Raw genomic sequence first — 27,040 nt, 5'->3', positions numbered from 1 at the left:
GCGCAATCGTTGGAAATAACGCGCGATAATACGCGACAATCGCTAAAAATCGAGCGTCCGATGTGAAGTGGACAACGCGACGGCGATGTTTTCATTAGCGAATAACAACCGGACGGATGTCCGAGCGAAATTGAATTACAGCCTGAGGATCTCCCAGGGCCGTGTCACGTCAGAGGAATGGCGAGAGTAAAGATGGCGCGTTCCGGGCGCGGTGAGCAGCGGGTAAGGATCAGCGGCACGCGGTACACGCGCGGTAACTCCAGCACCAATTTCAGGGGGCCATTTTTCCCTCGAAGGGGAACGTCGACGGCAGCCGAAAATTACCCCGGTTGGACCACCCAGTCGGCTCAAAGCAGACCAATCTCCTGGCCATGGGCTAATCGAGCCGAGACGGCCCGGCCGGTGCGGTCTGGTGGGGCTAATTGCAGCTCACCACCTTCCTACCCTCCAGAGGTCGACCTCTCTATTAAGAGACCTTTACGCGGCCTCTTCTCGCCGTTCTTCTCTCTCTCTCTCTCTCTCTCTCTCTCTCTTTCTCTCTCTCTTTCTGTCTGCCGCGTCACGTATTAAATTGGAGGGTGTAAGCGCGATTCGAAATTTTTTACTTAACTTAGTGCCAACGAGTTTTCTCAGCCTGGAGGCTCTTACCCTCTTTCTCTCCTTCTCTCTCGTCCTCGTTCAACCCTTCCGTTCATCCTTCGCCTCGTTTGCGTCCGGCCGACGTTCCTCCTGCTTTCTCGACCGTACAGTTTCGTTGGTTTTCTCTCGCTTTCGGCAAGGGTTGTAATTCGTACGTGAGTGTAAATTTTATAATAATAAAAAGACCCGTGGTCCCAGTCGTCCCGCGCGATACAACGACGGACGCGTTAATTTTCACGTCCATCGAACGGACGAGACGAGCTGCCTGTCAAGGGGGAGAGAAAGATCTCTCCTCACGGAGTTTATGGCTTCCGCTATCGCCCCGAAACGTGGCGAGCGTGTCGCGATACGGCGCGAGCAGCCTCCTTCCCGACTTTATGGTTATGCGAAATTCCTCTCTTCAGTCTGGTCGTAAAACTATTTTATAGGAGATGTAGACACCGGTTGTTTATTGCTTGCACGACCTCTCCCGTGTACAAGGTCGAATTACAGCTAAAAGCCCGTGTTCTACACGACGCGATAATATATGAGGCCTCCTAACGTCCCGACGTTTCGCCGATTTCCCTCGCCGTCTGGCCGGGCCTCCGGCGTTCACGACTTACCGCCGCGAGCACGCGGTTCAAACGTTTTTACATGGCCACGGCGTGTCTATTGTCTCGCATTTTTACACAGATCGTGAAATATCTCGACTTACCTCGGTGGAAAGCTGCGCCTCTGCGTCGCTGGATCTCCATAGTACTTTGCTGTTGTCGTAGAAACGTTTGCTGTCGATCGACGTGGTTGCGGTTTGTGTGTGTGTGTGTGTGTAACGAGAGTAACGAACGAGAATTCGGTCGGGGATACACGTTTTTATTCGCATTTCACGCTGCACTATAAACTCTTCGCCCTTCGTTCAGTCTCATTATGTACAGAAGATGCGGAGAACGCGTAAGCGCAAGGAGACAAAAAAAAAAGAAAAAAGAAAAAAGAAGAAAGAACAGGGAATGGGAGAGATTGAAAGGTGGCGGACACAAGCGAGAAAAGCGACGCGAGAACGCTCGGGAACGAACAGCTAGGGAGATACTTGGAAAGCTTCGAAAGACATATTTACGACTAATTCTTCGTGACTGGAACCCTCGCGCCCGAACAATCCGACGGCGCGACAAACGTATATTACAAACGTCTATTCGAAATACTGTCGGCGGACAGCCGGCTCGCGTTAGCGACAAGTGTTGACCGTTTTCTTAACCAGGCAGGTGTTGCAAGTGACCTCGCAGCACCATCGGAACCTACATTCGCAGCTGATCTTCTCCTTGACGACCCTGGTGTCGTAGCCTCGGCCGCAGCAGAGCAGCTCGCATCCGTCGACACCCTGGCTGGTGGAGTTGCAACGTCGTCCCTGCGTGCCCAGCGAGCCCGTTTTTCTGTTCGGCTTGCAAAAGTCCGGTGAGTCCTCGCTGTAAATCAGATCGAATCTGTCCGGCGGCTTGATCGTCGGCCCCTCCGTGATGAAGCTGTGCCCGTCGTTGCTCGGTATCACCTTCGCCGCGCCGTCGAACGACTCTTTCAGCCTGTTCCCGACGTCGCGAAACGCCGGCATTTTCCGCCAGCAGGTACGGACCGTGCACGAGCCCGAGAGCCCGTGGCACTTGCACTCCGTGCTCATATAGTCCCTGATGGCCTGCACATATAGATACACATACATACATACAAAGTGGCGGCGCAAAGTGAAATCGCGGGAATCTTCGGATAAAATAACCGTGGATAAAACATCCGCCTACCAATCGACCGGCGTTGTTGTTGTGCAGCTTCACCAGCGTCTTGATGTCACTGCGCTTGCGATAAGGGGCGTCCATGAAGTCCCGCGACTTCTTGAATCCGAACTTCACGTTGTCGCCGCAACCGCCCCACTCCCAGTCACCCTCGTTCGGCAGGCTCTTCTCCATCTCGACAGTACGGGTCAGCTTGTCCAGCCGATTGCCTGCGCAATTCGCGTCGTTCGACATTGAGTCTCTCTTACGGTGAACCACCTTTTTTCGGGGGAGGATGCATGCAAGTTCGTCCGTTGCTTACCTTTCGACGTCATCTTGTCGCACGAGCATTCGACGAGATGTCCCATGGTGCAGGCTCTCGTCACTGCGTAAGTCACACCGGCCGCGGTGATGGCGTTCACGAAGCCCGTCTCCCTGGTATCTGCGAACATCGGCACGAATTTGCAATCGATCGGGCAAGTTTCATTACCCTCGAGAAGCCTCGAGATACAGTAAGGAGCAAAATTCAGTCAATAACAAAAACATTTTTTACTGTTAAATAAAGTATAAAAATATGAAAATAAATCTGATTCTTTATTTCTAGTTTAAGGAAACTGAAGCTATTTTTTGATTTTTATATAAGTAAGGTTTTATATACGTTAAGGTTATATATACATATGTAGGCATGTGCATACATATGTATGATGTGGAGGTGTATGACGAGAGATGGTATTGGCCCATTGCGCAAAATTGAAGGGATTGTGAATCAATACATGTATAAAGAACATTTGTCAAATTGTATGCAAGAGATGCCCGTTTTTCAACATGAAACATACAGCGAAAAGCGTAACTAATTGGCTGACTACTCAGGCATTTTCGATCTTAGATTGGCCTGCACAAAGCCTCGATCTAAACCCCATTGAGAATCTATGGAATATATCGAAAAAGAAAATTCAAGACGCATACAAATCTCCTCCTAGCTCAGTACTGGAATTACATGCTCGTGTTATAGAACAATGGAATCAAATGCCTGATTTCTGCTCAAGAGTGTTTGAAAGTGTGCCAAGACGTATCAGAGCTATTATCTAAGCAAATGGCTTATGGACAAAATATTAAGATATGATAGAGCTTGTAAATCTGACTATGAAAGAATTCTGGTGCAAAATTGATTCTATGTGTTTTAATTTGTTCAGCCAGGAAGAAACCTTATCTTAAAAGTTTTCATGCTTTTATACTGTATTTAACAATAAAAAAATATTTTTCTTAAAAATTTTTGTTATTGACTCAATTTTGCTCCTCGCTGTATCTGACCCGACGCGATCCCTCTGGATCAGAGACGCCGACTCGAAGGAAAGAAATCGGATTACCCCGAACCGAGGTAATCGCGAAGGGGAGATAAGTCGATTAATCGGAGTGAACCGCTGAATGGGCGGAAACGGATTCGACGTTCGGCGACGACGCAGGATCGGAAAGAACGAGGCGCAGAGAGAGAGAGAGAGAGAGAGAGAGACTCAACGGTCTGAATTCTCGATCTGGAACCGTACGGAAGATCGGAATTCTCTCGAGGAGAAAAAGGGCGCGCGTCCTCGAAGTGGAAGGATCGCGAGAATGACGAGGTTCGTCGCGACAGGCTCGACGTTCCGAAGTGGAACGGACGACGAGAGAACCAAGAGCCAAGCGGGAGAGAACCAGGACGTCGGATCTCTCGGTGGCGTGTGTATTCGGTTTCAACCTGTCACGTTTCCACTCCATCATTAGACGGACAATGCACGCCGGAGGTTCCACCCCTTTTCAAAACGGCAGATTACCACCGCCTCCGTCCAACGGCTCCCTGTCACCCATTGTCTCTCACCTGTCCGAGCATCCGGGTTTTGCAAATCCTCCCAAGAACCCTTTCTTTATTTCCGCGTGTCCAGAGAACCCTGCTATCCCTCACCCCTCTCTCTCACTCTCTCTCACTCGTTCCGATTCACTCTCTCACTTCTATCCGTATATTTCTACGTATGTTTCCGATCGACGACACTCGAGAGAGGAGAAACCTATGCAGCGTGGGTCTTTCGCGATCGAAGGGATGGAAATTTGCGCGAGCGGAACCTCGATGGAATCTCGCGAGTGCCGGTTGGCCCGTTAGCGGATTAACTTATAATCGGAAGGCGGAATGCGAGTCCAATTACCGGTTCCTTTGGAGGCGCGGGCGCGCGACTGCGCTTGCCTGGTTGCTCGCGTGCAGTCGCGCGGCCAACGCGCCGCTCCCCATCAAAAGTATCGGGAGCGCGTATCTGTCGGCGATCGTTCGAGGCCGATCCAGCAGCGGCGATCGAATCGGAGCCGAAGCGTTTCCGCGCCGCGAGGCAATTATCCTTTTCGAACGTTTAAGCGAAAACCAGTCGCGAATACTAATGCCGCGCGGCGACGCACACACCGCCGAAGGATCGAGCCTCGAAATCTCGCCGAGAGGTGGACGATTGGGAAGAAAACGCGAGAGAAGAGGAAACGATTGCTGGGCTGGCCAGAAGGAGAGCTTCCAGAGAGGGAAAGAAAAGGGAGAGACGTGGCTCGCGGCGGATGGTCTCTCTGGCTGTGGTCTGCGCGCGAGCTTGGGAAGGGGTTATACGCGTTAAGCTCGGTTCGCCGTGGTTCCCATGGATTCCAACCGGGTATCTTCGGCGCGGATCGACACGCGGACGGACGAACCGACGGACGGACGGACGGACGGACGGACGAACGAACGAACGGAACGAACGGAACGAACGGAACGAACGGAACGAGAAGACGCAACCCGAGAGGGGCAGGCTGCCACCGCCCGCGTATCTTCCGATGCATCGCCTCACCTTTCAGTGCGTATTTAAACGATACGATAGTTTTATACGAGCGATCTGATATCGAGGTTCGAGAGCGAAAGGCTCTGGCTGGCTCCTGCCTTTCGCCTCGTACCCGTTTGCTCGCCCAGTCGTTCGCTCGATCGCGATTCCTCCACTCTCGCTCTTCGCCCTACCCTTCCTCTCTTTCATTTTTTCTTTTCCCTTTTCCTTCGCCATCCTTTTACACGATGGTCAGAAAACCTTCCCGATGGCCGAATCTTTCCGGCTCTTCCGGATCTCGCGCGAGTCGTGCGTACGACCAAGTTATTGGTACCTACCGGCGTCTCTACGCGTCTTCGCGGCTCGATCGCTTGGCCAGCGACGACGTTCGTGGTCGAAGAAAAGGTAAAAGAGCGTGGCGTGGAGGGCCGGGAATGTTCGAGGCGGAGAGGAGCAGCAGGTAATATAAATCACTTGGAATCAATTAGACACGAGGGATCGCGAGCCGATGATCTTGCAGTACTCCGCTGCCAGGTGCACGGAGCGCCCATCGTCTCGGGTCGCTCCGACGGCTCAGCCAATTATCAACATTCCCGGGCATTATCCTCCGAGCGAGACTTACGCCGTGTTTAATTGCGAGTGGTCGTCTTCTTTTTCTTCTTCTTCTTCTTCTTCTTCTTCTTCTTCTTCCTCCCTGTCCCGCTGCACAGTCGTCTTTCTTCCTCGCCCCCAACTCTTGCGTCTTATTCTTGCGTCACTTCTGATTTTCGCGTTTACTCGCGAAGCGTTTCGCTGCCGAGCTCGTCGTTAGTCGCCGTTGGAGATGAGCGTTGGAACGTGGAATCTCCGTTGGCATCGTTCGTCATCGTCCTCCGCTCGATTCGCGATCCGTTCGCTCGTCGATTGTATAAGGTGACGAGGATTCATCCGCGCAGTATTTATAAGCGAGCGAGGCTGCCGCCGCGCCGCTGTCCTTTTTTGCGACGCCGCTCGCTTAACGGGACGCGCGTAACTCTTGTCCGCGGGTCACGCAATGAAACGCAACCGACCGACGAATCTCGGCTCTTGCCTTAAACGGACGCGTCGAACGTCCTCGCGGCAACGCTCAGGGTGAGATACCGCAATGCGAATGATACCAAGGGGATTTGAAAATTCGATGAGGTTCGATTTTTGCAAACCAAGGGCGAACGATTCGATGGAACCGATTCGACAAAAATCGAGGCGTCGCGATCAATCGACGACCGATATGTGATCACGCAAGTATGTGATTCGAGACGGTGCACGACGCGCAGCCATTGTAGAAATTATGTCGCGGACGCTGAGGATCGACGCGGCTGAATACCATCGATCGGTCTCGCCGGTCGAGTGATTTGTTTCGCCAGGACGGCGCGCGTAAGTCGAACGTTTGCCCGCCTTCCCTTCGATTCGGATCCAGCTGTTTTGAATCGAATCGGTCTCGCTGAACCGGATACGCGCCGGATACCCTCCGCGCGTTTTCATCGAGTCCGCTCTAATTGCGGACGATGCCGCGATTACGAGGAGCGTAAAAGCGCGAGCGGTTGCCGCGGCGCGAGCTCGCCGATCGCCAGCGAAAAGGAGAACGAAGACGGAGGAGGAGGGGGGAAGGACGAAGGGGAGAAGATAAATCGCGGGAAGCGCTCGTAAATAAAGAGGAGAATATCGAATGAGAAAAGAGGCACGGCTCACGGCGTTTAGTTAACCCTCGTGTACAAGCAGATCCTACGAGAGAAACCTTTCCAATAAATACAGCGAGAACGGACGCATGAATGCCGGCAAAAATCGCCCAATGACCAATTGCGGCAACAGCCACTCGCCTTTTCCCGAGATTCCGTGGAATTTTTGAGCTCGCGCTCGCGCTCGTATCACCGCCTGGATTCTCCTCTCTCGCTGGAATTTCTCTCCCTCTCCGGCTTCTCCGTTCTCGCTCTTTCCACGCGGCTCTGGCCACGACGACACCCGTCGTCCAGCGAACTGCTGCTACTTCGCCAGCCGAACGAACGAACATCGGAGATACCGCGGTAATTACGAGGCGAATCGTCTATCCGTCCTTACTCTCTTTCTCTCTCTTTCTTTCTTCTCTCTCTCGGTCCGAGGGAAGACACACACAGACCGAGCATCATGCGTGGAAAAGCGACACGCGTTTCAGAACTGTGACAGAAACCAAACAGCCCTGTGCGTACAGAGCGTACGGATAAGTTCTCGTTTTCTCTGGTCGACTCTTCTTCCTCCCTCTCTCTTTCTCTCTTTCTCTCTCTCTCGGTGTTCCCTTGGCCAATGTAAAATCGACCGAGCATTCAAATGTCACCGGCGAACGGGCAGAGTCCAACGGAATAACAGATCTGTCCCGGTGTTCCGATCTCCTTCTCCTTCCCGCGATCTCGCGTCTTCCTCTGGTACGCCGCCTTTCACCCTTTCTCCTCGGGCTACCGATCCCGAGTTAAAGCCACGATACGGTAGCCGAGATACAATAAACGCACGGGACATTAAACTGTTTGCTATTGTCAGCCCCTTTGTGGGAGATACCGGCCTCCTCGTGTCTTCTCGTGTCTCCTTCGCCTCTTCCTCCCTCTGTGTACAGTCCCACGAACAAGTACCCACGGACTTCGTTATTAATCTCGCTTAGTCGACTGCCTCGCCGACGAAACAAATTTCGATCCCTCGTTTCGCGAGGAAAATTGACAGCGAAACGCGTGTCTCGATGGTATTTTGTCACGATTTTTTGTGGCACGTCCGGCTTCCAGCGGGAGGTTCGACGTTCCTCGCGGCTGGTAAACGGCGAAGGAACAATTCTCGAGGAAACGTCGAGAACGAGAAAAAGAATCTAGAATGACGAGGGAGGGAAAAAAGAGTACTGTTCCGGTTGTCAGTCGATATCTAAAGGCGTCTCTTTAGTTACGGACAATTTCCACCCTGGGCGACTCGGCCGCACTAGAAGCGAGAAAAATCGGGTTTTCCCTTTTCATCTGGAAGATACGCTTCCTCGATAATCGGTGCTCATGGCTCGTGCATTGTCGTTTCCTGCGGCGAGGGTGCTCGCTGCGCCGCCACATCATCTCACCGTTCGAAGACCATGAATAACGCGTAAAAAATGGTCTCCGCTTCGGACCACCCGTTTCACTCCACCGCGTGTCAATTACGATTCGCCAAACAGCGCGGAACGACGACGACTGAATTTTCGACTTTGCCTTTGCAACGCTTTGCCCACCCACACACACACACACACAAGGGACACGACGGATAAAAATCGTCTTCGAAAAATTTCTCGAAACGTTCGTGCGAAAGTTTCTAAATGGACGGAGCCCGTCCCGAAGGGATCGGGAAAAGCTAATGTTAATAAACGAGGGACCAGCGTCGACGTGTGTGGCAGTGGCTCGAAAGAGTACGCGTAGCGAAACGCGCTGGCAAACCTTACGAGTGTCCGAATCGGTAAAGGTAAGAGGCGAGAGAGGAGGGACGCGGTCTGCGTCCTCTGCGAACCGCATTAGTTAGCACCGAGTTCGCAAGGCGACAAAACACTTAGCGCCGTGGCGCTAAATCGCTTTTAGCTCGCTCATTATCGTCCCTTTCCGTTCCGTTCCGTTCCGTTCCGTTCCGTTCCGTTCCGTCTCGTTTCGTCTCGTCGCTCTGTCGCAAACACTCGCTCTTTTTTTCCAGAGAAAGCAGCTAGAACGGCCTAGCAGCTCTCTCTCCGTGTTACTCGCCAGGCGATTCGACGCGTTCTGTAAGGCACGCCTGAAGATCGTTTTGGTTAACGGACAGTTGGGTTAAAAAAGGAGAGAAAAGCTCGAGGTACGTCGATCGAATGGTATGTTCGATCTGCAAACAGGTTGCCCGCGTAATCGTTCGCTCGTCGACCAGAAATCTCCGTATTCTTGCCAAACCAAAATAGAACGCGATAATTACCGTTGCGAGGACAAGGAGGAGGATCGAACGGAGGATGGAATAATCGGGCGACTCGTGGCTCGAGTTTATTAACGCGCCAAGGTGAGCATCTTCGTTAGAGCCGAGAAACGATCTACGAAAAGAATGCCCGAGGTAATGGAATATACGATCTCCGGTCTTCGTGTACGTGCGTATGTATATCGAGGCGTGCAATGCGCCCGGTGAAAACTGATCCTCCAGATGGCCGATCCTCCGTCGCAATTTCCCAACAGTCGAACATTATCCGAATTTCCATCCATCGGCGCGCGCGGGAAAATTCCACGAATCGGACGAGGGTAGAGTACGGTGCGTTCATCCGTTTCCAACGGGCTTTTTAAATCTCGAACGATCGAATAAAATCGTCCGTGCACCGGGGGGCTCCGCCTTCTCCGATCGTTCGAGAAGAAAGAGCAATTTGTTGCTTCGAGGAGGCCGCTTTTAGAGAGAGGCCGTTTCCACCGTTGCCGGGTAATACTCGACGGAATCCCGGTGAACGAAGAAAACCACTCTCTTAATTTGGTCGAGACAGGGGCACACGGTATCGAGACGAGGATCCAGCGATCGTAGTCCACAAGGTGAATCCCTGCCTTCGTATACCGACGCGCGGACGCGGCCGTGGCAACACAATAAATTCCTTCCTCCTCTTTCCTTTCCCCTTGGTAGCTCTTTCCACGGGTTTTTGACGCCCGTGTTCCTCTTATCGCGACACGCGGCACCCCTCAATTAAGAGGTGCTGCTCGTCCACGAATGTTCTACCAGTCCAATCCTCCGGATCTCTTCTCCGCTCGGACCACACAGCGGGAGCTACCTGCGACGGCTGAACCTATCGGCCAGATCGCGCCCATAAAAATTAAACGTCGCCAGATAAATAAACGTCAATCGGGAATTAAGATAGGCGCCGCCGGTAGCGTGCCTTCGTCCTCCGCTTTTTCCCTATGCGTGTTTGCCCGTTAGGAATTTTCCCTCGCTTCGATGTCCTTCTCTCTCTTTCTCTCTCTCCTCGTCCAGAATCCACGGATAAACCGACCGTTCGATGATACTGCTCCCACGAATTGCTCTCTCTCTCTCTCTCTCTCTCTCTCTCATTCTTTTTCTTTCTTTCTCCGGCATCGACACCCAGTTCAACTAATTACAAGTCGACCTCCCATCACGATCGCTTTTCCTTTCCCCCCTCCGGATATACGTACACACATTTTTCGCAATTGCGTGGAAAAAAGGTCAAAGACTATCAGCGATCTTCTCGACTTTTGATCCTGTTTAATAATGTTGGTTGCAGAGTATTAAATAAATCCTTTTAATCTATTTATATATAGTATTAAACATTTAGTGTATATATATTATTCACAAATAGTTTAGGTACGTGTTTATTTTACAACGCTCTAACATGGACTGAATGAGTGGCGATCAACTGAATGGTTACGCGATGGCCTCACACGCATACTCATCGGTACAAATAAGAAAAGAACGAATATGGTTTGCCAAATATCAGTGGATCTTTCAGAGCAGAGATGCGGCTATACTTCTAACAAATTGAAGATATTTTCGAAGAAAACACAGAACGTGTAATAACAATATCAATGCAGATTCGTACAAAGAGGAACACGGGTGCATCTTTTCACCACCCCACCGCCCCCCCGAGTGCAAAAAGCACATTGTCGTCGTGACAGAAGCGCGCGCACGACGCGTCGAGGGTGGGCCAAAAAGTCGTATATTTCTTCCGTGGTAGACTTCCCAGGGCGAGCTGTCCTCGCCCGGGGTCGCAGATAAATGACGATCGTCGAGGATTGTCACCCGAAACGAGCAGTTAACACATCGCCGCTCCTGTCATCGATCCGCACCGTTCAATGACGCACCCGGCAGCCAGGGTTTATGTACCTGCCGTTCCCCAGACCTTCCCTCGCCCGACCTTTCATTTTCGTTGGCTGCCAACTCCATGGAAAACCCCGGTGGTTCACTACACGCTCGTAAACACGTGTCCCGTAAACCGGTGATCCGGCCACTGGTCAACTGCAACGATCGAACGATCGCGAATTTCGCAAGTAAAGGAGTCAAAGACCCGCGGCGAAAGCCTCGTTAATTGTTCATTCGGCCGTTGCGGGTTTACGATTCGTGGACGAGGCATAATGCGATCGGACTTTGTCGTATTTACGACGCGTATTTTGTCTTTTTTACGTCGTTTTTTTTTTTCTTTTTTTTCTTTTTTCTTACGGAGTGAGGCAAGCTCGTAAGCCTGCCCAGCTGAAACGCAAATTAGATGCCTTTCTGGTGGATTCTCGCTGGTTCCCTCCGCTATCGTCGTCGTCGACCACGCGGCAGTTCCCTCCAGATATTAACGTGGACTCCGTGTGCGGTATCGAAACTCGATTTAGCGAATTCCATCTCGTGGCAAGAACATCGCGCGCAGCAAATATCGCTGGTGGAGAGTTAATTAACCTGTTGTCCGGTGGGTTTCGCGTCGGACCGGCCGAGCGCCAAGCGAGTCGAGTATAAAACGGTATATATCCGTCGTATCTCGGGAATCTCGGGAGGGAGGGAGGGAGGGAGGGAGGGGAGGAGGGCGAGCGTCTCCCCCCTGATTGTCTCAGGCATCGCCGACAGTGTCGGATATAATTCGATCATCGATCGTCCGCTCTGGAATCCACGTGTCCGATATTTCGTACCGCTCGTACCCACCGACGAATCGCATTCAGTCAGCTACGAATCACGATCGATACGATCGATCGTGTAATCTCTCGGATCGGAGGGAGGGAAGAGGGAGGGACGAGGACGGGAGGGAAGAAAGAGAGAGAAAGATACTGGAAGAGGATCTGGAATGATCGTCGAAGACCGCGGTCTCGAATGGCTGGCAATGAAGCCTTCAATTAAGGGAACATATTGCCACTAATATCCGACGAACAGCGTCAATCTGTCAGGCTACCAAAAGGTACCGATCTGATAGCGCGGCCTAGAGAGCAGTTTCGGCCTATTGGACATCGGCTGTCTTCGATTTAGTTGTCGTGCTCGATCACCCGGAATTAATACATCGGACGGGTAACTAAACGAGCCACGCGGACAGGTTCGCTCGCCTCTCGTCTCGTCTCGAATGCGCACGCCAACTCAATCGCGTGAGAATTTTTCTTCGGACAGACGATGCCAGGCTCGAGCCGGGGCTGCCTGCCCCCATCCACGTTTAATTTCGCACGCCGTATCTCTCGTCGGTTACCGAAATGCCTCGGAATCCGGCAACGCAATCCCGACCAGAATATATACTCTGTTAGAATAGATAGTAACTGTAAAACTGTATCGATATGATAGAAAACAATAGCTGAGCGAACTTTTATTATTTTTTACTTTTATTACTTTCACTGTTTTATTTTTGTAGAATGTTCCCTTTAAGGAGCCAACGGTTCAATATAGTCGCATAAGTTAGAAGTGAAGAGAACACAGATGTAACAAGACGTGCTTTTGCAAATATATTAGATATTGTTGATTACTCCTTTGCCTAATTATTTAATAAGAATAACATACCCCTTTCCTCATCGATCGCGCATCTTCGCGATAACGCGAGGCCAAGTTTCACGAGGCGAGCAAGAAAATTCTTACTCCAAGAAATGAGCATCAAGTCGAGGAACGAACGAACCACCTCGAGTGGTCACGGATTTCGAGAGAAGAAGCACGAACGTTCACCGTGACAATTCCGAGTCGCGCGTGAATAATTTCCGTGATTAATGGAATCGACTATCGCGCAATCGGGTCGACAAAAACCGCTCGTTCGGGCGGCTTTCCCTCGCTTCGCGATGGCCTCATCGAGGTTAATTCGAAAGTAATGGCGCGTGTTCGAGAGCATCGACAGCGTTCGTCTCGAGTCGAAGGTGGAAGGACGTTGTTTAGTCATCGGCGTTTAATCGTGACGAATGGGGGAACGCAGGTCTGAAAGGGAGCGTGTAATCTGCCTCCGTGCGCGTGTATCGTCCCTCTTCGACTTCGATCTCGCGCAGAGAGAAAAATATATCGATCGACTTACCACGTAGCAAAATTTTTCGCAGCGATCTTCTCATGGTGGTGCAGTTCCATCTGCGATTACGAAACTGGTACTGACACTCTTTGGTTCCGACTTGGACGCCCTTCGCGATCTCCTTCAGCAACGAGGGTTCCTTCCGACAGATGTCCGCCATCTTGCCCTTCAGTCTTCTAGTCTTCTTGCAGATGAGCATCGGGTCCATCACCACCTGATTTCCAACGGTCCTGCGAACAAGCGAAACATCGATCAGTCGAGCGAGAGCAGACCGACGCGTCCATTTTTTTCGCGCGTCGTACCAAAGTACGTACACGAGGGGAGGAAAATAAAACGTAGCCGTAGCCATCACGATAATTAAATCTCCGATCCGTCCATTGTGTGCTCGTCGTGGCGAGCTAGCAGATCGACAGAGCGCGGTCTACGGGGACCGCGAGCGAAGAACAATCCAGAAACGGAGAGGACGAACGCGAACGCGGAGGCAAAAAGAAAAGCGGACGGAGGAGTATCGCGAGGAAGAGTTATCCTACGCACAGTGGGAACCGCGAGTCCTCTCCTTCGGGACCAGAAAGAAGAGGAGCAAGCACGGAGAGACGACGAGACCACGGAGCTGGGTATAAAAAAATTGAGGAAAGAAGAGCGGAGAAGGGGAGGAGAAACTGGGAAGAAAAGAACGAGAAACGAAGGGAAACGGACGCGAGAGAGTGTGTGGAGAGACGGGAGGGGAGCAGCAGGCAACGGGGAGGACACAGTCCGAGCGACCTTCGTTACGAAACGTTAATTAAGATCATTAGTTCTGCGTCGGTAGGATGCCGGGGCGCGTACACGACGGCCTCTCGGGAATGCAACGACCTTAATGGCAATAATTCCGTTAAGGACGGTTGCTCGCGCCCGTGTACGTCGCCGGCGCGGCCAGCGATGCTTCTGCTTTTCGTTCCGCACGAACCACGAGTAAAAAAGAACCACGAGCTACGTAGGTAATACAGGCGGACAGTCGTGCACCGGTGACATCGTCATTTGGGCGAGGATTCCAGCTTCGCGGACGACGAGGCTGTAACCAGCGGGGACAAGAACGTTCGATGCGCGGACAAGAATTCTCGAGAAACTCGCGAACCGGAGACGGTCGAAACGCGTTCACGAGAGGAGGGATCGGAGACGGAGAGAAAGAGAGAGAGAAAGAGATAGAGAGAGAGAGAGAGGAAAAAGGAAAAGAAAAAAAGAGACTCAGTCGCGACCCGCGATCCGCCTTCCCCGAGGAGAAAAAAAAAAGCTAAACGTTGCTCTCGTTCGCGAGCAAAATATGGCTCATGTTACGTCTCGCGGGACGATCGGACCCGCTGCCAGGGTACAACGCGCAAGAACTTCATTCGCCTGCTCGATATTCTTGCTCGATGTTCGTCCTCGATAACCCCATAACGGACCGCGGTTCGTTCCAACTTCTCCCCCGAGCGCGTTGGCGCGATCTTCCATGGAACGTTTCGCGAATCTCGCTCATTTCGAAATAAATCCACGTCGCGCCCTTATCAAGAGGAATCGCGGCTCGACTCGCGATTTCCCGGAATCTGCCGACAATCGCGAATGCTCGCGGGGAATGCGACAAAGGCTCGCGCGATTCGTTCGTAGCGTCGCGCGTCGTGTAATAGACGGCCGACACGGACTACAAACGACTGACATTCCGAGAAGAGGCGAAACGTTGCGACACGATTTCTCGATGACGCGCGTCCGTCAAACGACGTCTTATCGTCGCGCTGACAAACGAGGAACCAACTCTTACGCGTGTCGCTAAAAATAACCAATAACGCCCCGGCTCGAGTGTTCCTTCGTTCGAGAGGAACGAAGCGCGAAGCGTTGCACGCCGATGCTCGACGCGCGTGTGTTGTAATTTCACCGACGTTTCGCCGCGGTGGAAAAACATCGGTGTGTTCGTTTGAGAATTTTCCTTCGCTGTCGGCGAGATGTCGCGACCAGGTGGAGAAGAGAGGAGAAAGAGAGAGAGAGAGAGAGAGAGAGAGAGAGAGACCCCGCTGCGTGACACTGTCCTGACATTTACAGTTCAAAGGATCGCGGCCAAAGAGTATTTGCGCTGGTTCGTTAACGACTGCGTAGCTAACCTCCGCAAGTCAAATAAACGTGAAGATCGTGGTCTGTCGATACATCTCCTCCCCGTTGCGCGAATAACGTTACGACGTTATTAATGGAAACGCATCGCCGTCGTTTGACGAGCGGATATCGGTCGGCTTCGAGGTGCCGGGCTATTAATATCGGGTGTACTTTGGTCAGTTTGGAGGAATTGGCGTGGTCAAGAACCGAGCGACCGGTACTTCCGCGTAACTTGTTCCCGCGACACCGATCGCTCTTTGGCGGTGGATGAGCACGATATTCGAGGCGATGCGACGCGATGAAAAGAAAGAAATACACAGAGAAAGAGAGAGAGAGAGAAAGAGAGAGAGAAAGAGAGAGAGAAAGTCGAGAGAAGATATGGAAGAGTCTGTCGCTAGCAGAAGAAGACTCAAGGTGGAAAGGGTTGGAGATCCGGGCTAGACCGGGAGAAGGGGTTGTCCTCATGTACGCGGAGGCAAGAAAAGAACCGGAGGATGGACACGTCGTTGCGAACGAAAAGCGTGGAGAGGCCGGTTAGGGCGGTCGACTTATTTATTGCCTCATTAGACGCACTCACTTTGCTCGCAGGCAGCTCCACGCTGTCTGCTCGGATAGACAGTGACGAGAGAGCAACGTTGCTCTGGCCTCAGTCTCCACTCGTCGGTGTTTGTATGCGGTCAAATAGAGAGAGAGAGAGAGAGAGAATGAGAGAGAGTCGAAAAGGGAGAGAACCACTCTCGATAGAGAGAGTACCAGAAAAAGAGAACGGATCCGTTCCTCGGCTGCCGAAAGCAGTTCGAGAAGAAGAAGAAGAAGAAGAAGAAGAAGAAGAAGAAGAAGAAGAAGAAGAAGAAGGAACGGTACGACGCAGGAGGAGGAGGAGGAGGAGGAGAACCAGCAGAAGAAGAACGGTCGCTGGGTCCACCGGCGAATTCTTCGAATATCTCTCACCGTTTCGAACGAGACCCTCGAGGATAGGAAGAAAACACGACGGAAGTTGGGAACCTCGCCTCCAAGGACATCGAGAGTAGGGTAATCTGATCGAGCAGCGCGAGATCCATTGCTCCTTCCTTTCCATTCGTTTGGGTTTCCTATCGCGCGACCACCGGAGGAATCTGTCTGTCCAGGGATGCGACGAGACAGCAACGAGCAACAGAATGTACGAAAGGGGGAAACACGAGGAAGAAAAAGCACGGCAAAATGGAAGTGGAAAGTCACGACAGACTTGGGCTTGTGTCGACTAAATACGGGCACTTAATCTAAATCATCGTTTTATTGCTCGGCGACGCGGCAGAGACACGGGACACAACGCGGCGCAACCATGGAATACGTGAAGAACGAGAGGCCGAGCAAAGAGACCACCGCGGTACCATGATCGTTCCATCCGCCCAAGTGGATCGAAACGCGTACGGTCTCGTTGCTCGTTTCGATTTCAAAGTCGATACCAACTGCAAAGCGCGTGTATCGCGCGGATACAGATAAGCCAACGCTAAGAATAGAAGAAAGAACGCGGAAGAAAAGTTGGAAATCCGGAGGGAAACCAAGTAAATCCTTGGCGTACGTAGAAAAGGCAGGCCGGTTCTGAACTGACCCGAGGAATGCTCGAACAAATTGGTGGCAGGGGTTAGCGCGCGACCGAGTCTAGGCTGCGTTTAGAGCAAGACGTCGTTTCCCAAGAACGCCCGGCGGAATTCGTGGCGCGACTGCCGAGCCACTCGATCGGTCCCAAAGAGAGGAGAAAGAAAATCCCCGCGTGATCGCAACGCCTTCCGTTTCCGCGTACGATCTCGTACGATCGCTCGACTCCGGGCTAAAGCGTGCACGCGCTTAACAAATTATTCGAGGCACGCGGCTTAATGAAACCCGATCGAATCGGCAGGGGGCTAATAAAATTAGAGTAGGCTCGGATAAACGCGGGGGTCTTAAAATTCCGTGCATAGTACGGCTACGTCGTGCGCACGCCGTCGAAACAATTTCAAAATTCTTCCGCCGGAGAGGAACGTCTATCGTCGGGAAACGCGGCTACGCCCCCGTCCAAACATTCCACGAAAATCGATCCGCTGCTTTTGCTTGTACGGGACACGCGTTTCAACCACGTTAACTACCTCGGCCGGCCTGTCCCCCCCCCCCCCTAACTTTTATCGTCCCCGACGTATGTACGTTAAGTACCGTCCGGTGGAGGCAGCGCTTTAAACTAATCGCTCGTTACGTCGTCTGAACGCGCGTTCGCCATTAACCAAGTTAAATGAAACGCCTTGCGTTTCGCCTGGTGGTCGAATAAATCTCCGACAATTCGAAGAGACGACGATTCTCCGTCTTCGAACGAGGAGAAGGAAAAAGGGGAGGACACGGTTGGCGCGATTGTGACACGTACGTGTAATTAATCGCGGAGGCGATGGACTGGCGCGTAATTGTCGTTAACGCTCGTTTACGCGAAGTTGTCCAACTACTATCGGAAAGCGCGACAATTGCAACCACGAGCTGAACGTTTTTCCCCAACTGTTGAACGTTCCAACGAGATCGAACGAGACGCGAGATTTGTTCGTTATTTATACGGAGGAGGAAGAGAGACTAGAATTAATAGTCGAACGAGCCTGGCAAACAGACCAGACGAACCCAGCGTGGAGTTTGTTTTGCGCGCGAATGTTTCGCGGTCCACCGCAGTATCTCGGCAGTGTTGTACGTTAGACGATAAATCAGAGGGCCGGACGAAAATTATTTCTGTCCTCCGCGAGTCTCGGTGGATCGAGATGTCGCGCTCGAGGAAGTTGAGGACTAAATTTATCGCTTCGCCGACGTACCGTGAATCGAAACTGACCCTGGACAAGAGACAAAACGTTACGTCCTCGGGCGCCTCTTTCTCGGTTCTTACACACGCCGCCGGTGTTTCGCGGCTTTCGCGACAGGGATATATCAGGGATACCGTAAGCGTCTGACTGTAAACGGAAACGGAGCGCAGGATGCCACGTTTCGCGGAAGGGGCACGAATTTTCCGTGTTTACGTTGGCACCACGCGCATCCCACCTCCGCCTCCTCCGCCGCCACCTCGAACGAAAAGGTCGAGCTTTTACGGCCGCAAATAGACAAACCGAGCCGCAAGAGGATATATCTACTAATCCTCCGGCGAAACACGGAGGAGCGTCCGCGACGAAAATAAGCATTACGAGCGGAGGCTGACCGAAATACGGCCGAAATATCGGGAGCAAACATCCACTGGGAGCCGCGGTTTACGACACAGGCGTGCGTGCAAGTTGCAGTTGCAGTTGCAGCGCGCAGCGGGTGGAAGGAACCCGGGAAGGAGGCGAAGGAGGATGATCGATCAATATATCCCGCGTAGATTCGGCAGGTTGCCGGTGCTTGTGCAAGAGATCGAGCAGGCGGACAGATGTTGGAATCAAATGGTTCGGGCGAATCGACTCGGCCATGGACCGATAAAAGCGGAACGGGTTGACCTCGCGTCGCGCACGGTCCGCGTGCTCTTATGATTATGATTATACCGGCGCGGGAAAGAAAGACAGAGAGAGAGAGGCCAGGTAAGACAGAGTGCATCGGGTGGGAGTATCGGGTTGTCCAACCAGCGAGAAGGTAGCTGCGGACTGCCCACCGCGGCTCATTGGCCAACTTTGCGACCCGACCGAACGCTATCGTATTATCGGCAACCGCTCGTTACGATACCAGCCGATCGATCGCCGATCTTCTGACACGATCCTCCGCCGCCTGCGCTCGTCCGTCCGCACAGCACAAAATGAAACAAAGTTAAGGATCATAGAGAGAGAAAAAGAGAGTGACAGGTTCCAGAGAGAAATAATCGGTAACACACGCATCGCCGTTGTTCCGCTTGGACTAGGTCGTCGCGCGACGATCTAGAAAATTAACAAGCGAACCGCGTACCGATCGCCCGCGTACGTATCGTTTCGAAAGCACAAGTGCAAGAACGGGAACGGAACACGAAAACGGAGTTCTCTGGCAAAGAATGCGTCTGAATCCACGGCGTGGATCGCGGTCTTTCTTCTCTCTGTGGGCTGCTCCCGATTTTTCTGCTGCTTTCGAGAGACGGCTCGCGCGGCCTGGGTTGCAGGAGACGAAGAGGGATCGCGCGGCCGGAGGAGGCGAGGGAACAGGCGAAACGGGGCTGCTGCCGACTTACAAATTATACGCGCTCAACGAGATTTACGGGTGACGCTTCGAGCGAGACCATTGTCCATCCTCGCTCGTTTCTTTACCTCTTTACTCTTCTATTCGGCCGTCTTTGTCCACCGCAAAAGTTGGACGCTGCCAACCGTGCTCTCCACGCCACCGTGAAACGCAACGAGAGAAGCAAAGAGAGAGAGAGAGAGAGAGAGAGAGAGAGAGAGAGAGACTGACCGAAAACCAGGGGAACGAACCGTGGATAGTATCCTTCGCGACGAAATCGGGGAATCTCGATCGGGAACGAGAATCCGGTTCCCGATCGAGTGTAATCGGCCCCCGATTCTCGCTGAAACGAGCGGACGAGACGCGTTGATCGGCCAACTTCCCCGATGAGAGACTCTTCGTGCAACGCGAGAAATGCCGACGATCGACAAGAACGCGACCGTCGCGAAAGAAAATAAAAACTTTGACGTTGGAAGCCGAGTCGACTCCGCGGAGAACATTCCTCGAACCTACTTAAATATCTGTTAAATACCTGTCGTCGAAACAAACCACGAACCTTCTAATGTATTTATCAAACACGTCCCCGTCGTGTGGACGTCGTGCACAGGTATGAGAGCAAGGTGCGACGGTACAGTGTCGACTGCGCGCAGAAATCCCCTTTTAAATCGTTGACAAATATTTGCTCGACCCTAGGAGAGAGAGACCATCGCTTCTCGTCACCTTCACGGGAAACTACACCTTCGAATTTCAACGCGTACATAGCCTAATCTCGTCCGCGAGAGCCACTCGTCGAATTTTCGATCCGCGTGGTGGATGGAAAAAACTCGAGAAAGTCGGAATCGACAGTGAAAAGATCGTATCGCGAGTCGAATCGGAGAATCGCGAACTCCGTTGGAGGTCAAATTCGTGTATTCCTCGTGAAAAACTAGGCGAATTAGGCGAAGCACCGAGGGACCGTTTAAACGCGTTTGCAACGCGATTTGTTTCTGGATGCTGCTACCTTGAACGACGAAGCAGCGATAACCGACTATCGTCGTACAAACATTTACATAATAAACCCAAGTACACACACGGTGCACTCGAGCTACCGAATAATTTACTGTCGTTCTCGCGATACCTAGCCGAGCGTTACACGTAACGCAGTTACGAAGAGCGTGTCACTCGCACGCCAGTTACGAATCCGCGACATTTCGGGCTGATCTCTACCGAACTCGGTTTAATTTACGTATCGCAAGACAACGAGATTTCGAGCGTACAAAACGGACAAACCTCCGCTCGACGACTGTCAATCGGCGGATCGAGCCTCGAGGAGAGGCCGAGATTTTCCGGTAACGGTAACGAGCAATTTAAGCGAATCGAAATGAAACCGTAAATCTCAGGACAAGTCTTACTTACCGGAGCGCAAGTAACTTCCAAAGGTGGATTTATGGCGTCATTAATCATTCCGCGTGCGCGTAACGTGCCGCGTAATTGATAACCCAGATGACGTACTTCGGAACTGGAGCACTCGTTAGTTCGTCACGTTTGGAAAGTACTGACGTTAATCGCTCTTGAGGAGCAATTATTTTTCACAGAATTACCGATATAAAAGTGTCATGATTTTGATTACGGACGATCATAAACATATATCTCATTCCTGTTGCAAGGAGAACGTAACATGTTCGAGACGCGCGAGCAAGGATCCACTCCAAGGCGAAAAATGTCACGATTCCCGAATGATAATTTCTTTTCGTAATATTCGTTAGACAAAAAGAGAATGAAAACGAAGTGAAGAAACGAGTACTACGTACCAGAACGAGCCGGCGATGGGGGTAACGAGAAGGAGGCAGATCGCCACGAGAACGAGGCGCATCTCCATCCCCTCCGCCCCTCGGCGTGCAGCTTCGACAAGTGCCGATTGTTTTTTCCCTTGTCTGCCTCCTGTGGTTCAGCTGGACACGACGGAAACGACCGGGATCTCGAGACCGGGTTCTCGACTCGAAGGGACGAAGAAGAACGAAAATCGATGCCGATCGTGTCTCTTGCGCAGCGTAGCGCCACCAGATTCCTGACCTACGAAACCGGCGTAAAAATTGGACGACTTTTGCGCGTGACGTGTCGGGTGGTAGCCCGGTAACGCGTCTCGGATCACACGTGCCCACCTCTTGAAAGGTACTCGAGGATCCTTTTTCTCGATCTCGAAGGTGAAATTCTTTATCGAGCACCCGATCTCCTCGGCCGTCCACTCTCGACTACTTTCTCGTATCTGGTCTTCGCTTCTGCCGACACTTCACCGGACGCACGATCGTTTTCTTCTTCTTCTTCTTCTTCTTCTTCTTCTTCTTCTTCTTCTTCTTCTTCTTCTTCTTCTTCTTGTACTTCTTCTTCGTCTTCTTCCTCGGCGTCGTTGCAGCCCTCTTCTTCCTCTTCCTCCTTCGGCCGTTCCTCCGCTTCCTTCTTCTCCAGCTTCGAAAGTTCAACGATCAAAGCGAAAGAGCCTCTTTGAAACACGCGAATGGATACAAATATTGACCACGCGAAATCCTCATGATCTCTCCTTCCGGAGGCCACTGCTGCAACCCGTGAAAAAACAAGCAAATTTTCTCGTTTGCTTTGACTCGGCCAACGCGTAATCTTTTGGAATCGCAAATGGTCCTTGTCACGGCTGACAAATTCCCGGAAGACAGAGAAACCCTCCGCTTCCGGTCTGCTGAACTAGATACCCCTCCCCACCCTTTTCCGTTACTTCGCTTCTTGCTCTTCTTTCATTCACCTCCTCTCTCTTGATCCCACCTCTCTTGATCTCCGTCTCTTCGCCTATCTTTTCTCGGTCCTTTCCCCCCCGGTTCTCGCGCTCCCTTTTACACGCGATGCTCGACTCGACGCAAACACCAACGACGAGAGACGATCTAAGAATCTAGGAAGCTGTTATTTCCTTCCGGCGGGGACAAAAACGCGTCGCGTTCCTGCCACAACTACGTCACCACGAACTTTGAGTGTTGCCTTACCCCCACCAGAAATGTACCAAGGAGTAGAGAAGACAGCCCCACCATTCACCTTCATCTGCTTCTTTCTCCTCTTCTTCTTCTTCTTCCTTCTCCTCTTCCTCTTTTAGTTTAGCTTCTTTTCTTCCTCCTCCTCCTCCTCCGCCGCCGCCTCGTTTCCTCTTTCGGCTTGTCGGCCTCCGACACACCACCGTTACCACCTTCACTACACCACCAACGTCGATGTCACCATCGCCGCGGTATCCTCGGTGTCGACGGTTTCGTGACCGAAATTGTGAATCCGCCGTCGAGAGGACATCCCTCTGGTAGAGATCCGACAAATCTTGAATTTTCCGGACAGTGCGGGAAACGCGCGACGGTGTCGAAGACGAGATAAGATGAAAAGATTAGAAAAGAAGGGGAGGAATGGGGGGGGGGGTATGAACGAGGGAGCGAGAAAGTCGGAGAAAAAATGTAGCGGAGGGTAGGAAGAAGATCGAAAAGCTCACGTGGTGCAGCGCGATCGTGCGGAGGTGGAAAGTGGTCGATGGTAGGGGAGAGGAGAGGAGAATCGCTGGTCCGTGATCGGAGACGAAGCTCCTGGCCAGAGCGAACCGTACGAGACTGTTGCGGACTAGGCAGGTGAGCGCCGCTCGGCGGCAACGAGACGCAACCGAGCCCCTCTTTTCCTCTTTTAACTCTCCTACGAACCACCTCGTCTCCTCTGTGCCTCCTCGCAACCTGCCGGCTTTGGGATCCCACGGAGGGAGGACCACAAGCTCCCAACCGCGCGCTGCTACCTTTCGACCCTCTCGTTTCCATTCCGTTTCTGATTTCCGGCTCCCGCGAAAATACGATCGACCAGATTTCAAGACTCGAGGCTCGTCCTCGTCCCCGACACGAGTAACGAGCAGCCCGACACGCGCGATCGAGCAAATCCTTCTCAAGACCATTATTTTCTTTCGCGAACTGACCCGCAACAAAGACGCAGACCCGGATGGAATATCTGGCTTACACGAAGACGAACGTCGATCACAATGGTATCTTGGTCGTTTTCTTTCGGAGTTCGAGATAAACTTGGCTATCCGATTAAGAGAGATCGTTCTAAACAGCTTGGTACCAATCTGCTCTCTCTTGGCCCTGTTCTTTCACTCTCAGCATCGCGTGAACCTTTTTCTTTCACTCGAGAGTCCGACTGTGACTACCATTTTCCCCCTTGTTCCGCGTTACAGGATTACAAGGGGTTTAAACTGTCAGCATTTGATCTGCTACGTATTCTTTTCGTTTCGAACGAATTCTCTCCATTTTGTCTTTTTTCTTTTCTTTTTCTTTTCTTTTTTTTTTTTTTGAATTGTAATAAAAATATGTTTCAAGGAGTTACCTATCAAGTAATCATCCGGTGTAGAGACGAAACACGTATGCGTAGTTCTGACACCATCCAGCTTAGCTCCATTTTCTGAAGTAGCGTTCGAGAGAACGTTCAATTTCAAAAAATTCAGGTGAAACCGAAAGTGTCGCTCTCGCGTGGCACCGAGACAAGATACCAGCCGTACTTTCGTTCCTCTCCTTGCTCCCTTCTCTTTCTCCATTCGCGTCTGGCGGCGAGAGCACGGAGAACGGCTGACCTAATTGATGGATTCGTTCTCTTCGTGTATCTCTAGCGACGGGTCAACTGCTTCGTTGACCGAGCAAATGCGCGAGCGATCGGTCTCGATGCTACGACCGTTCTCCGTTAGTTCGCGGAAGCGACGAGAACCGTTTCGTACTGCCCGTTCCCTCTGACGTAAACGCATACGTGACTCTGTTTGTCGAAACTGCGAAACGCTCGTTATCCCCAGATTTTCAACGGGGTCGAAGCGCGTCGAAACACGTCCAATGACCAGCCAACGAAAAGAAAAGAAAAGAAAAGAAAAGAAAAGAAAAGAAACGAACGATCACAGCGACAGAAAGACAAGATAAAAGGAGCGGAGAAAGCAAAAACATCGGAGCAAGTGTGCCGGTAAAATGAATCGTCTGGCGTTGCTGTATCACGACCACCGAATTCTACTCGCGCGGAACGAGTAGTTTTGAACGGCACTGAGGGACGAGGGGGCAGGGGGCAGGGGGCAGGGGGCAGGCAGACGGAAAGGTACAAGTGAAAGAACGAACGTCTCGATAGAGTCGGAGAAGAAGAAGAGAATTCTGCGATGGTAGGAACTGGCGATGGAGTGAAAAAGAGAGAAAGAGAGAAAGAGCAAGCTAGGGGGCCAGCGGGGGTCCGTATTACAGCTCATTTAGCAGCGGGGTCCTGTGCCCCCCTTCGGCCGGTCGAGAGATCCTCCCGGATCAGAATCAGGCGTTAGACCTACGGCAAAGATGAGCCCGTTTACGAGTACCACAGATCTCTTGGCACCTAGATCCTTTCCACGATTGACCATCAACTTGACCGTGAACGTTTCGTCGGTGTCACGCTGCTGTTTCAAACGTAAAGTCGCTCGTTGATTGTCGAAATTTTTGTGTCAGGCACGAACGAGTCAGATCGTTTATTTCTCGGGAACCGACGCGGTACCGGGGAACGTCGGTTTAAAGAAAAAATAAAGTAAGGGGGAGGAGTATAGGCGAGAGAAATGAAAGGAAGAAAGAGAAATGAAGAGGCCGGGGGAGAGGACGAAAGGGAGAACATTACCGAGTTGTGACCAACACAGACACGAAATAGCTAGTAATTTATGGGTGAGACTAATTACCGGGGAATGCCGCTCCTCCGACTCTTCTTTGCTCCTAAGACCGCGCGTCTCTGCCAGACCAGTTTTCAGAGACGAGTGGAGCTTCTCTTAGCCCAATCTTCTCGTCTTCGTTCCTCGTCGTTCGTCCTTTACTCTTTTCGCCTCTTTTGCCCCCTTTTTCCATCCTCTCTGGCTCGCGACCGCGATTTAAACGTTAATTCGCGCGGCTGTGTCGTCGCAGGAAGACGTCGATTCGATGATCGACTTTATCACGATCGATCTTACCTCGCAAAGATCTCTAACGTTCGAGCTGAGTCGAAAAGAGCTGGAGAGAAAGAAAAAAAGAAACCAACAGAAAAGAAAGATGAGTATTTTCGAAAAAGAAGAAAAATATCGGGCGAGGGTGCTCCTCCGGAGGAGGATAATGGGGAAGAGAAAAAAAAAAAACAGGCGTGTTCCCACGAGCCATCAGCACGAAGGAGGGTGTCGGAACAATACCAGGCCCGTCCTCGGCCCGTCGTTTCGACATTAGCCTGACCTAACAATTTGGAGCAAGCTCACTGCCCCCGCTACCACGATTCCTCTTCGTTAAATGCCATTATACGTTTCACTCGGACACCCGGTCGTCGCATGAGTCGTGAATTCCTGAGAACCTGCTCGAACCACGACGGGGCAGGCAGCAGCGTGCCGGTGGCGGCCACCGGTGCCGCTCGAAACCGATTCAGACGAATCGTAGTGGCGCAGCCACGAACAGATTCCTCTATTATGACGAGAACGAATCGAGAGAAAAAAAGGATCGCCAGCGCGTGACGAACGCGCTTTGATAGAACTGTACGTCGCTCTCTTCGCGCGTCTCCATTCTTCCTCAGCCTCGAGTACGATCGTGGCGATCGCTCGCGAAAATACCGAGCAAGTAGAAAAAGAATGTCGCGAAGACATTCCGTCGTGAGACGAAGTCGAGAAATCGCCAAGTTTGAAATCGATTCTAACGAAGTGTAAGAAGAAGAAGAAGAAGAAGAAGAAGAAGAAGAAGAAGAAGAAGAAGAAGAAGAAGAAGAAAAGAAAGTGGAAGGGGAGAAGAAGGACTGGCAAAACAGTTTTTGTCGCAGACCTCGCAAGGCCGCGTCGCAGACGGTGAAGCGGGACCTCGTGACCGAGTAGTGGACCCCGAAAGCCGCGGTTTGGGACCGATGACACGGCATCGGTCCCACGACAAAGAAACACCGAGACGAGCTGGATCCGGCTGTTTTTCTGCCTCCTGACGTTTCGCCAATTTATTGCGCCTCTCTCTGTCATCCACGTTCCGACGTATCCTCGAAGAATTTCGCATTGGTCGATCGGCGTGGCGCGGCGCCGGGATTTCGTGCGCGGATGAATCAACGAAAAATCAGGGAAGTCTCGCGTCGAAGGAAAACGCGCGGACGTGACGGAAAGTCGAGCGATTTCAGCGGGTTTACGCGAACGAATTCACGCCGTCAACAAACGATTAGACGATAATTACGGTGAGGGTACGTGACAAACGGCAGCGACGCTCGTAATTCGTGTTATCGAAAGACGCACGCGTACAGCTTCCAGGCAGGAGATATCGAAACTAATAATTATTCGATTCGCGCAATTTCATTCCTAATTACCGAAGGCCACCGTGTCGAACGATTTCGAAAGAGCACGACGCGGAGTCGCGTGTTGTTAATACGAAATAGATATCGATCGGCAGCCAGTTCGGTAGAGGTAATAAGCGCGCCGTTTGCTGGAGATGGAAACCGATCTCGAACGATCTCGAATGGGCGTTTACAGCCTCGGCGCGGTTTTGCGATCGAAGTGGGTAAACAGATGCCCGAGCAAACGCGCCGTAGCAATTACACGGCACTTTCAGACCCACGTATAGAACTGGCCTCGAGATACACTCGAGTAGTTTCTCTCTTCCTCTCTTTCTCTCTCCTTTCGTCTCTCTAGTCCCGCACTTTTTATCGTCCCTCTCTTCGAGCGTATACCTTCGCGTTCTCTCCTCCTCCTCACCCTTCGATCTCCTCGTCTT

The 27,040-nt window shown here is 51.8% G+C and overlaps 1 protein-coding gene across 6 annotated transcripts in view; it reads right to left on the bottom strand.

Moving 5' to 3' along the window:
* Window positions 1–1,467: 1,467 nt before the first annotated feature.
* LOC122536754 (protein Wnt-6-like) overlaps window positions 1,468–27,040 on the bottom strand; it is a 62,051-nt gene continuing 36,478 nt past the window's right edge. For 2 of the 6 annotated variants that reach the window (XM_043669389.1, XM_043669391.1), the window contains 4 exons: window positions 13,116–13,336; window positions 2,692–2,811; window positions 2,400–2,599; window positions 1,468–2,299 (listed from right to left, as the gene is read on the bottom strand). In XM_043669389.1, coding sequence (XP_043525324.1) covers window positions 1,838–2,299; window positions 2,400–2,599; window positions 2,692–2,811; window positions 13,116–13,336 — 1,003 coding nt within the window. In that variant the 3' untranslated portion in view covers window positions 1,468–1,837. Of the gene's footprint in view, window positions 2,300–2,399; window positions 2,600–2,691; window positions 2,812–13,115; window positions 13,337–13,446; window positions 14,275–20,735; window positions 20,849–21,130; window positions 24,170–25,026; window positions 25,328–27,040 lie in introns of those variants that run through there. The other 4 variants (XM_043669393.1, XM_043669390.1, XM_043669395.1 and 1 more) reach the window with 4 other exon arrangements.

This window comes from Frieseomelitta varia, unplaced genomic scaffold (assembly GCF_011392965.1).
Source record: "Frieseomelitta varia isolate USP_RPSP 00005682 unplaced genomic scaffold, Fvar_1.2 scaffold_870, whole genome shotgun sequence".
Lineage (NCBI taxonomy): Eukaryota > Metazoa > Arthropoda > Insecta > Hymenoptera > Apidae > Frieseomelitta > Frieseomelitta varia.
This window is presented reverse-complemented; position numbering and strand designations above follow the sequence as displayed.